The sequence below is a fragment of the Saccopteryx leptura genome, chromosome 2 (assembly GCF_036850995.1).
Source record: "Saccopteryx leptura isolate mSacLep1 chromosome 2, mSacLep1_pri_phased_curated, whole genome shotgun sequence".
NCBI classification, from domain to species: Eukaryota; Metazoa; Chordata; class Mammalia; order Chiroptera; family Emballonuridae; genus Saccopteryx; species Saccopteryx leptura.
The window spans coordinates 50558395-50573027 of NC_089504.1; the positions used below are offsets into that span (position 1 = coordinate 50558395).

Consider the following 14633-nt stretch of genomic DNA (forward strand, 5'->3'; position numbering starts at 1 on the left):
CCAAAATAAAATATATAGCAGTAAACTACATTAAAAAATAAGAAACTAACTTATTTTCAAATATTTCTCAAGTCTTTCTATATTTTGTAGTGGATTTCAGATTTAGTTTTATAAAATTCAACTATAATTATGACATAAATAAGCAAAATTTCCAATCAACAGATCAAATACAGATCAAATAAGACATTGGAATGGAGGTTGAGTAAGACATATTTTGCAAGACTAATAAAATTTTAATAAAACAATTTCTGAAAGCCATTGAAAATGTTACTGAAAAATGTTTACGTTAATTTTATCATCATGAAAAAACAAATCAATAATAGGTTGTTAACAGAAATAAATTCTTTTGTTAGTAGATCCCTAGATGTTCCTCACGGAAGTAAAAATGACTAAGATGATCGTCAATGAAGAATTTATGTTTATGACGTGAATGCTGAAAGCACCTCTCTACACACACAATGATGCAGATAAAATAGGACAAACTACTTCCAGTTTTATACATTTTTTGTTAAGTTAAAGTCTCAATAGTACTTTAAAAATCCTTAGACAGGACAGTATATCCCAAAGGGAAGGGAAGAAGAGGGGGGGGTGGAGGCAAAGGGGGTGGAATGGGGGACAAGGGTGTGCGGGTGAGGGAGTCTTATTGAGTAGGACACTTGAATCCATGTTGACACAATAAATTAAAATTAATAAAAATTAAAAAAAAAACCTTTGGTAGTTTCTTTTAGAAGTGTGGCCTAAAAACTAGCAAGGCTAAAAGAGATACCATTAAAAAAATAGGTGCAGAGAACACCATGATAATCAGCCCAATACATACATCCTTTTGTGTTACTTCACCGTGGCTTTTTCCACAACTCCACTTCAGCTTTCTAGAGCCCACTGGATCAGCCCATGTATAAAATACTGCTTTTCCAGGAGGGAGACAATCTTCTATTTCACTGAGAGAACTGACATAAAAAGTAAATATTTGCAGTAAGTGCAAGTATATAAATATATGAAAAACCTAAAATAATACCTTGTTAATTCCAAGTTCCTTAACTGAGATTTGTAATAATTACTATTAAGAGTAGACTGAAAGTTTTTCCTTATTCAATGGAAAAGAGATTTTGAGAAAATAATGAGAATACTTCAAGAAAAATATTGTCTTACATAGGAAATAAAGGTCTTCAGGTCTTTCAAACTACTTGTTCAATTTTTGTGTTAACACAAACTAATTATGAAAAAAAATTATCCTAATTATCTTATCTATTCTAAATTTGAGAGAATTTAATTTAGTTGGTTACTCTTTCCAAAGTATTGGCCTTAGTCTGGCAAAAATAAAACAGTTCAATTATTTTTTTAAAAGTCATAAGACATAGAACATAAATCTATGAAATTCAATCTATTCACAAAATGATTACTAGAATAAAGAATCGAAAAAGTTAGAAACCAAAGAAATAATAAAATATAACTTTAGTGAGATGAAAAAGTTGATTCTCTAGATTAAAATACTTCTTTGGATATGAGACACAATAACAACAGAATATCATCCTAGACATATTTTTGTAAAATATTTAAATTTTAAGAAAATAGCCTAACTGTTGGTGGCACAGTGGATAGAGCATCAACCTGGGATGCTGAAATCCCAGGTTGGAAACCCCAAGGTTACTTGCTTGAGTGCAGACTCACTAGCTTGAGCACAGGGTTGCTGGCTTGAGCATGGGATGATAGACATGATCCCATGGTCGCTGGCTTGAAGTCCAAGGTTGCTGGCTTGAGCAAAGGGTTACTGGCTTGGTTGGAGCACCCCCATCAAGGCACATATGAGAAGAAATCAATGAACAACTACAGTGACACAACTAAGAGCTGATGCTTCTCATCTCTCTCCATTACTGTCTCTCTTTCACTTAAAAAATAATAATTATTATTATTTTAAGAAAATAAAGGGGAAGCAGCCTATAAATATCTAGGAAAATCAAGTACTCACAAAATAATAAAAACAAGACTGGTCTCATACTATTCTCTAATACTGAATGCCAGAAAACAATGGAGCAATAATAACAATTTTAAGAGAAAAAGACTTAAAAACTTTTTTAAAGATTTTATTGATTTTAGAGAGAGGAGAGAAAGACAGAGAAAGATGGTGGGGAGGAGCGGGAAGCATCAACTCGTAGGTGTTGCTTCTAGTATGTGCCTTGATTGGGCAAGCGCAGGGTTTCATACTGGCTACCTTAGCATTCCAGGTCAACACTTGACTCACTGAGCTACCACAGGTCAGTCATGACTTAAAATTTTTATATCAAATTGTCATTAACTTGCAAGATTAAGATATTTTTAAACAAGCAATATCATACCATAGTATCCACAAAAACTTACTGAAAAACTAACTTAAGACTTTTTTTCCAAACAAGCCAGAGATGACTCAAAATAAAATGTAAAGAACTGAGATGTAGAAATATTAAGCAACTATGCCAGTCAAAAAATCAACTTGTCAATGTTATAAATCAATGAAAAAAAAAACTTGAATAAACATACTTTTAAAAAACTAACCATTTTATATTGAACTGATTCAAAATCCCAAATTATAGTCATAGAAAACAGGAATTTGGAAAGAGGAGTTGAAGAAATGTAAAAGTATTCCAAATTTTACATGGGTAAGTTAACACTCTCAAAAAAGAAAATCTATCAAAATATTCAAGAACAAAAATGTAATTATCTAGACCAAAAACAGAATGTGCAGTTTTTCAAATAATTACTAGAAGTAAATAAACTATATTACAAAAAAATATGGTTGTGAATAATAAATTAGTTATGATAAGGATTACAAAAAGGTTACAGATGTTTATTAAAATATAAACAGATTCTAAGGTTATAAATTTGGAAATATACTTCTCATCAATAGAGGACTATTTAATTGTTAGTGATTCTAAATGATGGACTATTATGCATTCATTAAAAATTGTTTTTGAAGCAATTTACAGGCTCACAGTAGTTGTTAAAAACAAGAGATTCAGAAAGATAAAATAAAATAGCATAAGAAAATGCATCAGAATGTTGACAATATTGGGATTCAAGAAATTCTAGTTTTCTCACAGGTTTTCTATATAATTTTAAAAAATTGGCAGCTAATATTTTTACATGCAGGAAACAATGAATAACTATATTACCAACAACAATGCCAAGGGAATGGAAAGCAGAAAAGATAAAGGGCCTTTATTTCTTATATTTTTATGAAAAAAATACCAAATGTAAATATTTTTTTTAACTTTTTTATTTTTTACAGAGACAGAGAGTGAGTGAGTCAGAGAGAGGGATAGACAAGGACAGATAGACAGAAACGGAGAGAGATGAGAAGCATTAATCATTTGTTTTTCATTGCGCGTTGCAACACCTTAGTTGTTCCTTGATTGCTTTCTCATATGTGCCTTTACCACGGGCCTTCAGCAGACCAAGTAACCCCTTGCTGGAGCCAGTGACCTTGGGTTCAAGCTAGTGGGCTTTTTGCTCAAACCAGATGAGCCTGCGCTCAAGCTGGCTACCTCGGGGTCTCGAACCTGGGTCCTCTGCATCCCAGTCCGATGCTCTATCCACTGCGCCACCACCTGGTCTGGCCCAAATGTAAATATTTTGATCAGATAAAAATAGTAGTCCTCAGAATGTTAACTATATAGATGTACATGTCTTCAACTCATAAGCAAATGACTATACAATGTGATGAATGCTTTAACCTACACATGTCAAGGTGCAATAAAACACTGGGTATATATATTAGGTGCTGAAGGCAGGGATAACATGAAAGTGGAGTTTTTCCAAAAGAAATGAGTACTTATAAAGGTAAAAACAAATGCAAGGAGAAAAAAGAATAGTGGTTAAGCTCCTGAAGACAAGTTGGTGATGGAGTAGGTGGACGTACCAACTCCCACCTCCCAGAACCAAAGTGGATTACAAACTAATTTTAAGAACTATCATCTGGAAAAAACCAACTTTGGACTAAACTAAGAGGACTCTTCAACCAAGGAACACTGAAGAAGCCACACCGAGACTGCTTAGTGTATCCCAAGGTTCTCTTTACCAAGCCACAGTTGCAGAGCTCCAGGGAAAAGCACCCTGGTCTCATCTCTCCAGGCAGAGGAGAACAGAGGCTCCATCTCCACACATGCTGCAGATGGCTTTTCCAGTCTACCTGAATCATTACCACCTAGAAGCAGCAGTCATTGGGACTTGGACGTGAGCTGCAAAGTATAGAATTGTGACAACAATTCCAGTGCCATGTGGACTTTTCCTGGATGTGGACTTTTTCTGGACTCCTGCTCCTTGTGATAGCTCCTAACGGACTGAACTGGGGTTGGGTTGCATTCGCAGGGATTTGGAATGGTGTTGGTGCCAACTTGGACTTGGTGAACATGTTAAGGACACTACTCTTTTAGGAATTCTTGTTGTATTGGCCAAGAGTTTGCTTAAAGGCTTTAGTCACCATAAAATATATATATATATATATATATATATATATATAAGACTGGATAAAGATGTGGCACATATACACTATGGTATACTACTCAGCCATAAGAAATAATGATATCAGATCATTTACAACAAAATGGTGGGATCTTGATAACATTATACGGAGTGAAATAAGTAAATCAGAAAAAACCAAGAACTGCATGATTCCATACATTGGTGGGACATAAAAACGAAACTAAGAGATATGGACAAGAGTGTGGTGGTTCGGGGGTGGGGGGGGGAGAAAGGAGAGGGGAAAGGGGAGGGGGAGGGGCACAAAGAAAACTAGATAGAAGGTGATGGAGGACAATCTGACTTTGGGTGATGGGTATGCAACATAATTGAATGACAAGATAACCTGGACATGTTTTCTTTGAATATATGTACCCTGATTTATTGATATCACCCCATTAAAATTAATACAAATTTATTTATAAAAATAAAAGAAGAAAAACAAATGCAAGGACCCAGAGGACCCAGAGTATTCAGGAAAAAAGACTTCACTGGTCTTAAGTATAGATTAAAAGTTATGCAACAAAAACAGAAACGCTTACAAAGGTAGTCTAGAAACATTTTATTTTAAAAGAAATAAATAGACAATCTGACTTTCCAATATTTAGCACTTTTGGAAACTTACCTCCAGTGGCAAATAGAGGATTTACTAGAGATAAGACTAGAGACAGAGAAAAAAATCTATTCAAATGGTAAGAAAGGAGCCTGAAATGACTGCAGAGATTAAATTAAAAAAAAAAGATTAAAAAAATTATGTTTAACTGGTTTGTGTGGTGAAGCAGGAGAACCCTCTGACAGCAGTAGATGACACTGCTATTCACAGAGAGGAGGATATGGAAGAGGAGATTCTGCAGTATAAATGAGGTCAGCTTTCAATTACTTTAGGTTTTTGTGTGATATTTAGAAGTAGGGGCAGCTTGAAACTCAAGAGAAGTCTATGTTAAAGATTTGGGGGACACTGGCACCTAGGAATCTAAATTCAATCAGTAGTTGATTTAATAACTACCTCAAATAATACTAAATCCAAATACAGTGTTCATTCTTGCAGATTAAAAAATTGTTAATTTTTTAAATTTCTACTAAGATTACAATATTTTTGTTTCAGAATTTCAATACAAGATTATATTCTAGTTGCTCTTACACCTTACTTTTACTTCTTTTTTTAAATCATTTTTCTTCTTTTCCAAGTGAGAAGAGAGGAAATAGACTCCCACATACACCGTGACGGGATCCACCCAGCAATCCCCCACTTGGGGCTGAATGCTCTACCCATCTGGGGCCATGCTCGCAATTGAGTTATTTTAAGGGCCTGAGGCAGAGGCTCCACAGAGCCATCCTCAGTGCCCAGGGCCAATGAGCTTGAACCAATTGAGCCATGGCTGCAGAAGGAGAAGAGAGAGAGAGAGAGAGAGAGAGAAAGAGAGAGAGAAGGGGTGGAGAATCAGATGGTCGCTTCTCCTGTGTGTCCTGACTGGCAACTGAACCCGGAAAATCAACACACCAGGCCAATGCTCTACTGCTGAGCCAACCGGCCAAGGCCACCCCTTACTTTTACAATGACAACAGTCCAGATGATAAGATTTCTAAAAACTTAACATCTGAATTGAACTATAAAAAAAAATGCAAAATCAAAGCCAAGAAAAACTGAGAAGTCTCTCCTTGAGCCTCGGCTATGCTCAACCAGATATTAGAGAATTAAGCTATGACATACTAAATCGTCAGTAGTAAATAAAAACTAACTTAGCTCCTGAGTCTCTAAAATGTCACCACTATGCACCACCTTTGAGAGAACTGGGAAAACAGTCACTGAAGTCAGTTTCTGTAGGTCTTAGTTCTGTGAATGTTGTTTGGGAAAGATTACTTCAGGTACATGGGTTGAAGGGCAAATGAGAAATAATTTCTATTTGCTTTTGTCAGTTTCAACCAACCAATTTTTATTTTTATAACATAATAATAAAAAATAGGCTTTCCTCTCTCTCAGCATCTTCCATAGACAGAGAACTAGTGGGCACGAGGAGGTCTAGGTATTTGGCAGCCCAGCCTAGAGGTCCTCAATGTCTATGCAATTTTAATCAATGATTAGAAATGTACATTTAACAGTAGAAGGAAACCATGAGTGTACTGATAAATACGGGCCTACTAACAAGTGACAGATAAAAACAAACTAAAATAAGCAGACAAATAATTTCAAGATAGCCTGGAACCAATAAGTACAGAAACATAAAGTTATATAAACTGTAGGGTATAATATCACAGCAAATTGAAACAAATGATGTTAGCAGTAGTCCAGAAATATCAAGATTAAATATAATCTTTAGGGACGTTAAAAAATGTACCAGTCTTTTCCCACACACCTCAGCAAAATGAAGGGATCCACTGTTGGAAAAAAACTAACAAACCCTGAAGTTTCAATATTTATATATTATATTCATTAAAAACAAAACTTTTGAAAAACAGACAAAATTCTTAAGATAAATCCAGATATTTTCCTCACAAGATTCCACAGATTTCACAATGACCAAACTTCTGCCATACTTGCTTCAGTTCTTTCATTTTTCTTTTTCTGAGGCATTTGAAAGTAAATTAAAAGAAGACATACAAGCGTTGCCCAGTTGGCTCTCAGCAGTAGAGTGTCGACCTGACGTGTGGATGTCCTGGGTTTGAGTCCTGATCAGGGCATGCAGGAGAAGCGCCCATCTACTTCTCTACCCTTTCCCCTCTCCTTTCTTTCCATCTCTCTCTTCCCCTCCTGCAGCCAAGGCTCCACTGGAGCAAAGTTGGCCCGAGCGCTGAGGATGGCTCCATGGCCTCCACCTCATGCATTAGAATGGCTCTGGTTGCAACAGAACAATGCCCCAGTTGGGCACAGCATCGCCCCCTGGTGGGCATGCCGGGTGGATCTCAGTCAGGTGCATGAGGAAGTCTGTCTCTCTCTACCTTCCCGCTTCTCACTTCAGAAAAATACCCCCCCACAAAAAAAAGAATACAGATGTCTAACAGATACATAAAAAGATGCTCATCATCAAGTAATCCTCAGAAAAAGGTGGGAGGAGGAGGAGAATGGTCAAGGGAGGTGGAAGAATAGAACAGAAAAGGACAAAAAAATAGACAACAGTGTGGTGACTGGTAGGAGGGGAACAGGTAGAGGCGGGTGTGGGGCATAAATGGTGATGGGTGAAGACTTGACTGGGGGGAGTGAACACAATATGGTGTAAAGAGTTGTGCTGTAGAATTGGGCATCTGAAACCTGCATAATTATATTAATTAGTGTCACCTTAATAAATCCAATAAAAAAGGAAAAAAATGCAAATAAAAATCACAGTGAGATATCACCTCACACCTATTAGGATGGCTATATCAAAAAACAAAATAAAAAAACACAATAACACCAAAAATAAACAGGAAAGAAATAAGTATTAGTAAGAACGTGAAGAAAAGGGTACCCTGTGTATTGCTGGTGGGAATGTAACTCAGTCTAGATACTACAGAAAACAGTATGGAAGTTCCTTGAAAAATTAAAAATAAAGTTACCATATGATTCAGTAATTTCACTTCTGGATACTGAAGGAAGGGAGGAAGGAAGGAAGGGAAGAAGGGAGGAAGAAAGGGAGGGAGGAAAGGAGGGAGGGGAGAAGGAAGGAAGGAGGGTAGAAGGGAGGGAGGGAACTAATTTAAAGATATATGTGACCCCCATGTTCATTGCTGCATTACTTACAACTGCCAAGACATTGGAAAAATCTAAGTGCCCAATGATGGAAGAATAGGTAAACAAAATTTACAATGAAATATTATTTAGTCATAAAAAAGAAGGAAAAGTTGCCATTTGTGATAAGATGAATGCATCTTAAAGGCATTATGCTAAGTGAAATAAGTCAGAGAAAGATAAATACCATATGCTGTCACTTACATGTGAAATCTAAAAAATAAAACACAACACCCAAACACTTAAATACAGAGAACAGATGGTGGCTGCCAATGGTAGGGCTGGGAAGGAGACAAAATGGGTGAAGGTTGTCAAAAGATACAAACTTCCAGTTCTAAAAAAATGTAGGGCACAGCATGGTAACTATAATTAATAATATATATTTTTAAATTGCTGAGACAGTAAAATCTTAAAAGTTATCACAAAAACAATTATAACTATGTATGGTGATGGATGTTAATTAGATTTGTGGTGATCATTTTGCAATATATACAAGTATCTGCTGTATACCTACAACTAATACAATGTTATATATCAAATATATAACTTAATAAAAGTATAGCTATGAAGTCAGTTTTATCCCTATATACAGTGTGTCTGTAAAGTCATGGTGCACTTTTGACCGGTCACAGGAAAACAACAAAAGACAAATGTGAAATCTGTATCAAATAAAAGGAAAACCCTCCCAGTTTCTGTAGGATGATGTGGCAGCATGTGCGCATGCGCAGATGATGACATAACACTATGTATACAGCGGAGCAGCCCACGGCCATGCCAGTCGAGATGTGGACGGTACAGAGGAAGTTCAGTGTGTTCTGTGGCTCACTAAATTCGAATCCGTGACCAAAGTGCAATGTGAATATCAGCACGTTTATAATGAAGCGCCATCACATAGGAATAACATTACTCGGTGGGATAAGCAGTTGAAGGAAACCGGCAGTTTGGTGGAGAAACCCCGTTCTGGTAGGCCATCAGTCAGTGACGAGTCTGTAGAGGCTATACGAGATAGCTACCTAAGGAGCCCTAAAAAATCTGTGTGTGAGCCCACATCGAACTGCACTGAATAGGTATGAAACTGGGAGAGTTTTCCTTTTATTTGGTGCAGATTTCACATTTCTATCGTCTTTTGTTGCTTTCCTGTGACCGGTCAAAAGTGCACCATGACCTTACGGACACACTGTATTTCAGTATACATTTTTTAAAAAGTGAGCATACTGTTTTATACAGCCAAAATGCCATTATCAGTGTTTATATTCTTAAGAAATCATCATAAAGTCAGTGTCTCATCATCTACACTTTGCTCAGATCAAGGGACATTATATTGGTGATAATCTTACCTTTGCTTGTATTCAACAATGTCATCCTTAGTGTGATTTATTAACAGGAATGTAGCTGCTCCATCATGATAATCTGAAAATCTAATAACTGTAGAATGCTCAGCCAAATTAACTTCTGCTATAATACCTCCAAGCTAGAAAAAAGGGAAAAATGATCTATTATGATCATTTCCAAAGAATATTAACAACATTTAATAATAAAAATATTCACAATTTTTCTGGGTTTTATACTACATGTCTGGAATACCATGCTCTCAATTATTATATATAGATGGGTCAAGCTGCAGGTGTATATTCTAGGCACTTCAACCAACTTTCTTTATAACAATTAAATTGTTTTATGAATGTTTCCTTTTAGTACTTTTTCCCTTCACAAAAAGGAAATCATGAACAAATTATCTGATATAAAAATAATTAAGTCCTAGTAAGTAAGTAACATTAGCTTCTCTAATCACACATACATAAATTACCTCATTATCCAGACGCAATAAAATGCAATTTTCTTGCTTGTTAAAATGTATCTTTTTAGGAGGGCCTTCACTTTTTTCAACTTGAATAAGAAGTTTATTTGAAGCATCCTCAGGCCAAAAGGGGATACACTAAAACATACATAGATTTATTTTAAAAAACAACAGATTGCATCATAAAGAACTTTATTTTAATAAACCTATCAGAGTAGACTTAAAATTAATATCTCTTTCAACGCTGATCTGGTTATTAGGTTGCTTACCTTTTAAACAGCTATAAACTGTCTACTTAGGAGATGGGCTGCCACTTGTGGGCAGTATGAATATAAGCAGTAATGGGTAATCAATTGAAAAGTTATGATAAGCAGAGATTTTAATGTGGTCCAGATCTAGAGAAGGGTTGAAAAATCAGCAAGTAAGCTGAGCAGAGAGCTGTGAAGGAAGTGATCCATTTAAAACACTGGTATATTCAGTTACTAAAAATCAATCAGGTTATAGGCAACATTTGTACTTAAGCAGTAATCAAAGTACACACAAATGTTGAATCAGAATCTGTATTAAACACAGAGGCAGGGAAGTCAAACAAGGGTAAAAAAAATAAAATATTCAAAGTTCAGAGTAGAAAATGGGCTCAAAACCATCTGGACATCAGTGATCTGGAAACCAAATTTAAATGAATAGGAGACAGCATCCCCAGAAAGAGGTCTGAACAGCCAGAACTGGAAACAAAGAAAAGAGCTAAAAGAATAGGAATGGGAAAGCAAACTTGTCTGTAAGCTATTATGTAAACCCTGTCTTAGTGTAATAGGCCCCAACCAAATTGATGACTTCACATATTTCAGTGAGGCTGTTCATGTGTGATAGCTGATCATCACCATACAACCTGGGGACAATAGAACTGAGATGTTAGAGATGCTGAGGACCCAGGTTCGAAACCCTGAGGTTACCAATTTGAGTGTGGGCTCACCAGCTTGAGCACAGGATCATGGGCATGACCCCACATTTGCTGACTTGAACCCAAAGACCACTCGTTTGAAGCCAAGGTCTCTGGCTTGAGGCCACCGTCACTGGTTTGAACAAGGGGTCACTGGTTTGGTTGTAGGCCCCTAGTCAAAGCACGTATGAGAAAGCAATCAATGAACAACTAAAAGTGCCGTAGCTATGAACTGATGCTTCTCATGTCTCTTCCTTTCTTCTGTCTCTCTCACCCTCCAAAAAAAAAAAAAAAAAAATTTATTTAACCATAAAAGATAATTAACAAAATTAGACATGGTACATGGTTAAGGCTTAGAAGGTTCCTCTCAGTGTTTCTTACAACCTAGCAGAAACTTACCTGGAAAAGTCAAAAGAGCAGTATACTCATTCAAGTATACTTTCCATGAGTTACTGATATTCTTTCTGAACATTCCCCTAGCCTGCTATTTTCTGGTAGCCTAGCCTTAAAAATACACGTTTTCATGATTAGTGATATATGCTGTATGTCTTTTATTTTATTTTATTATTATTAGTTTTTATTCAGTGAGAGAAGGGCAGGCAGAGAGACAGATTCCCACATGTGCCCCAACCAGTATCCACATAGCAAGCCCACTAGTGGGCGATGCTCTGCCCATCTGGGGCGTTGATCCATTGCTCAGCAACAGAGGTCTTCCTAGAGCCTGAGGTGAGGCCATGGAGCCATCCTCAGCGACTGGGGCCAACTTGCTTCAATCGAGCCATGGCTGCAGGAGGTGGAGAGAGAGAGAGAGAGAGAGAAGCGGGGGGGGGGGGGGATAGAAAAGCAGATGGACACTTCTCCTGTGTGCCCTGACCAGAAATCGAACCTGGAACTTCTACACACCAGGCCGATGCTCTACCACTGAGTCAACCAGCCAGGGCCTGCTGTATGTCTTTTAAAAATAGTATGTGCTTCACCTCTTGATACTAGAAAAAGTAAGAAAGTACTTTTGTGGTGGGAAAACAGAAATAAAGATAAGTTTAACAACTCTACATAGGTAATAATTATAAATATAAACCTTAAGGTAAGGTTGGCCATGACAAGCCAAAATTGTAAAACTTTTAGACTAGCGAAGAAAAGACAAATGGAAATTAAAAATAAACAGAGTAAAGTAAAAAATAAGTTATGCACTTGTAATTGCAATTAATGTAAATATAAACCAACTGTTGAAAGATAAGGGCCATAGAGTAGATTTTTAAAAAAGATAAAACCCAATAATGTTATCAGCAATAGCCACATAAATCAAGACATGGAACTGTTGTCAATAAAAGTATGGAACAATATATACCTAGAAAATCTATAAGCAAAGCAAAGCAAAGCTGGAGTTATAATCTTAGCAACTAATACAGAGCTCTACACCCAAGAAAGATCTGGTAGAATTAATGAGAACAGATGGAACATTTGCCAAAATAAATCATATATTCACTCAACAAATATTTATTGAGAGCATACTATGTTTAATTACTATTTCAAACCCTCCAACAGCTCTCCATTTCACTCAGAGCAAATGTTAAAATCCTTGCAATGGCTCAGAAAGTTCTGCATGATTACTCTTCATTACCAACATACCTTGTTCTCTGCTACTGTTCCTTCCTCCAGTAATATCGGGCACTTTCACTCTGCCTCAAACATGCCAAATATTCTCCCACCCTACGGCACTACCCTGGCTGATCTTTCTGTCTCTAATGCTCTTTTCCAGATATCCACATTGCCGAGTAGTCCACTCCTGACTAAAAAGCTATGTGCAATTACTCAGGTCAGAAGTCAGTTACAAGGCGATTTTATCTGGCAGGCCTCATGGGGAAAATTGTTCTCCTCATACCGGACCAGGGGCAGAGCCAGCGCCTCGCATTGTCAAAGACTTCGCCCCACCTCCAGCCACACTCTTGCACGTATCTGCAGTCCAACACCAGACACCTTCCTTCAGAGGCCTTCCTCAGGAACCTCTGTAAAACTTCTTTATCAAGGAGATGGGGAACCTTGAAGCCACTTACTCTCTACTCTGACTTAGTGGTCAGGACTTTCCACCCCTAACCTTTTCTCCTTGTACTCCTCCATCCCTCAGGTCCATAAAAATGTAAGAGCCTTTTGTTTCGGTCTCGCCTGACAGTGAAACAACCTCCAGCTCTGTACTGATCTACCTGACTGCTGACCAAGGCTGTTCCACAGCAAAAATGGAAGAGGGCAAAGGTGGGGCTTTCTCTAGTTTTGCTTCTTGCTTACGCTATCACAGTTATTAAAGGCTTGATTATTACGTTCATTTTGGTTTGTTGTCTTAATCAGCTACTCCAATACCAGGAGGCTCAGCTTCATTCAGCTCAGGTGAGCTCCTAACAATTGTTACCTCTCACATTCCTCCAAGTCTGTTCAAAATGTGACCTTAATGAGTCCTATCCTTGACTACCTTACATAAAAATATAGCTCACCCCTCATTTGTTCTCTCTCTTTTTAAAGTTACTGTATTGATAGAAAGCAGAAGGAAGAAATGGGGGAGGGAAGAAGCATCAACTTGCTGTTCCACTTAGTTGTTCCATTTAGTTGTGTACTCATTGATTGCTTCTCGTACGTGCCTTGACCAGGGATTGAACCTATGACCTTGGTGCAAGGGATGCCGCTTTATCCAATGAGTACCCCGGCCAGGGCCTCATAATACTTCTTTACCTGTCTTATATCCTTTCTCCCCATTAGATTTGACATCTTTAAACATATTATATATTTTACTAATTAGCTATGGTATCGTTAATGCAATGTTTTCCTACACTTCCGTTGAAATATAAACTACATGAGAACAGGAACTTGTGGTTTTGTTTTGTAAGGCACATAGGAATACACAAAATAAGTATTCGCTGAAGAATAAATTAACAGGCAGATCTGAAAAAAGTACAGCATCTGGAAATGAGAAATATTTAAAAAACTCAGTTGAAGACTTAAATAACAATAAAATAGACATAGTAACGGCAAAAAATTATTGAAGATACATATGTAATATTTATCCAGATTACAGTACAGAGAGTTATACACATGGACAATATAAAAAGGTATTAAGAGACATGGAAGATAGAATATGAAAGTCTAGAGTAGGGCCTGGCCAGCTGGTTCAGTGGGTGGAGTATTAGCCCAGTGTGCAGACGTCCTGGGTTCAATCCCTGACCAGGGCACACATGAGAAATGACCATCTGCTTCTCTTTCTCTTCCTCTTCCTCTCCCCCTTTTTATTCTCCTCTCACAGACAGTGGCTTGATTGATTCAAGCATCAGCTCCCAATGGGGTTTCCAGGTGGATCCTAGCTGGGGCACATGTGGGAATCTGTTTCTCTACCTCCCCTTCTCTGACTTAAAAAAATTCTAGAGGCCCTGGCTGGTTGGCTCAGTGGTAGAGCATCAGCCTGGCGTGTAAGAGTCCTGGGTTCGATTCCCAGCCAGGGCACACAGGAGAAGCGCCCATCTGCTTCCCCACCCCTCCCCCTCTCCTTCCTCTCTGTCTCTCTCTTCCCCTCCCGCAGCCAAGGCTCCATTGGAGCAAAGTTGGCCCGGGCGCTGAGGATGGCTCCATGGCCTCTGCCACAGGCACTAGAATGGCTCTGGTTGCAACAGAGCAATGACCCAGATGGGCAGAGCATCGCCCCCTGGTGGGCATGCCAG

At 37.7% G+C, this 14633-nt stretch overlaps 1 protein-coding gene across 5 annotated transcripts in view; it reads right to left on the minus strand.

The window, feature by feature from the left end:
- The window catches only part of VPS13A (vacuolar protein sorting 13 homolog A), a 244743-nt gene that overhangs the window by 60128 nt on the left and 169982 nt on the right, over positions 1 to 14633 (minus strand). For all 5 annotated transcript variants that reach the window (XM_066367951.1, XM_066367950.1, XM_066367953.1 and 2 more), the window contains exons 51-53: positions 10002 to 10130; positions 9532 to 9665; positions 818 to 947 (exon numbers count right to left, since the gene is read on the minus strand). In XM_066367951.1, coding sequence (XP_066224048.1) covers positions 818 to 947; positions 9532 to 9665; positions 10002 to 10130 — 393 coding nt within the window. The remainder of the gene's footprint in view (positions 1 to 817; positions 948 to 9531; positions 9666 to 10001; positions 10131 to 14633) is intronic.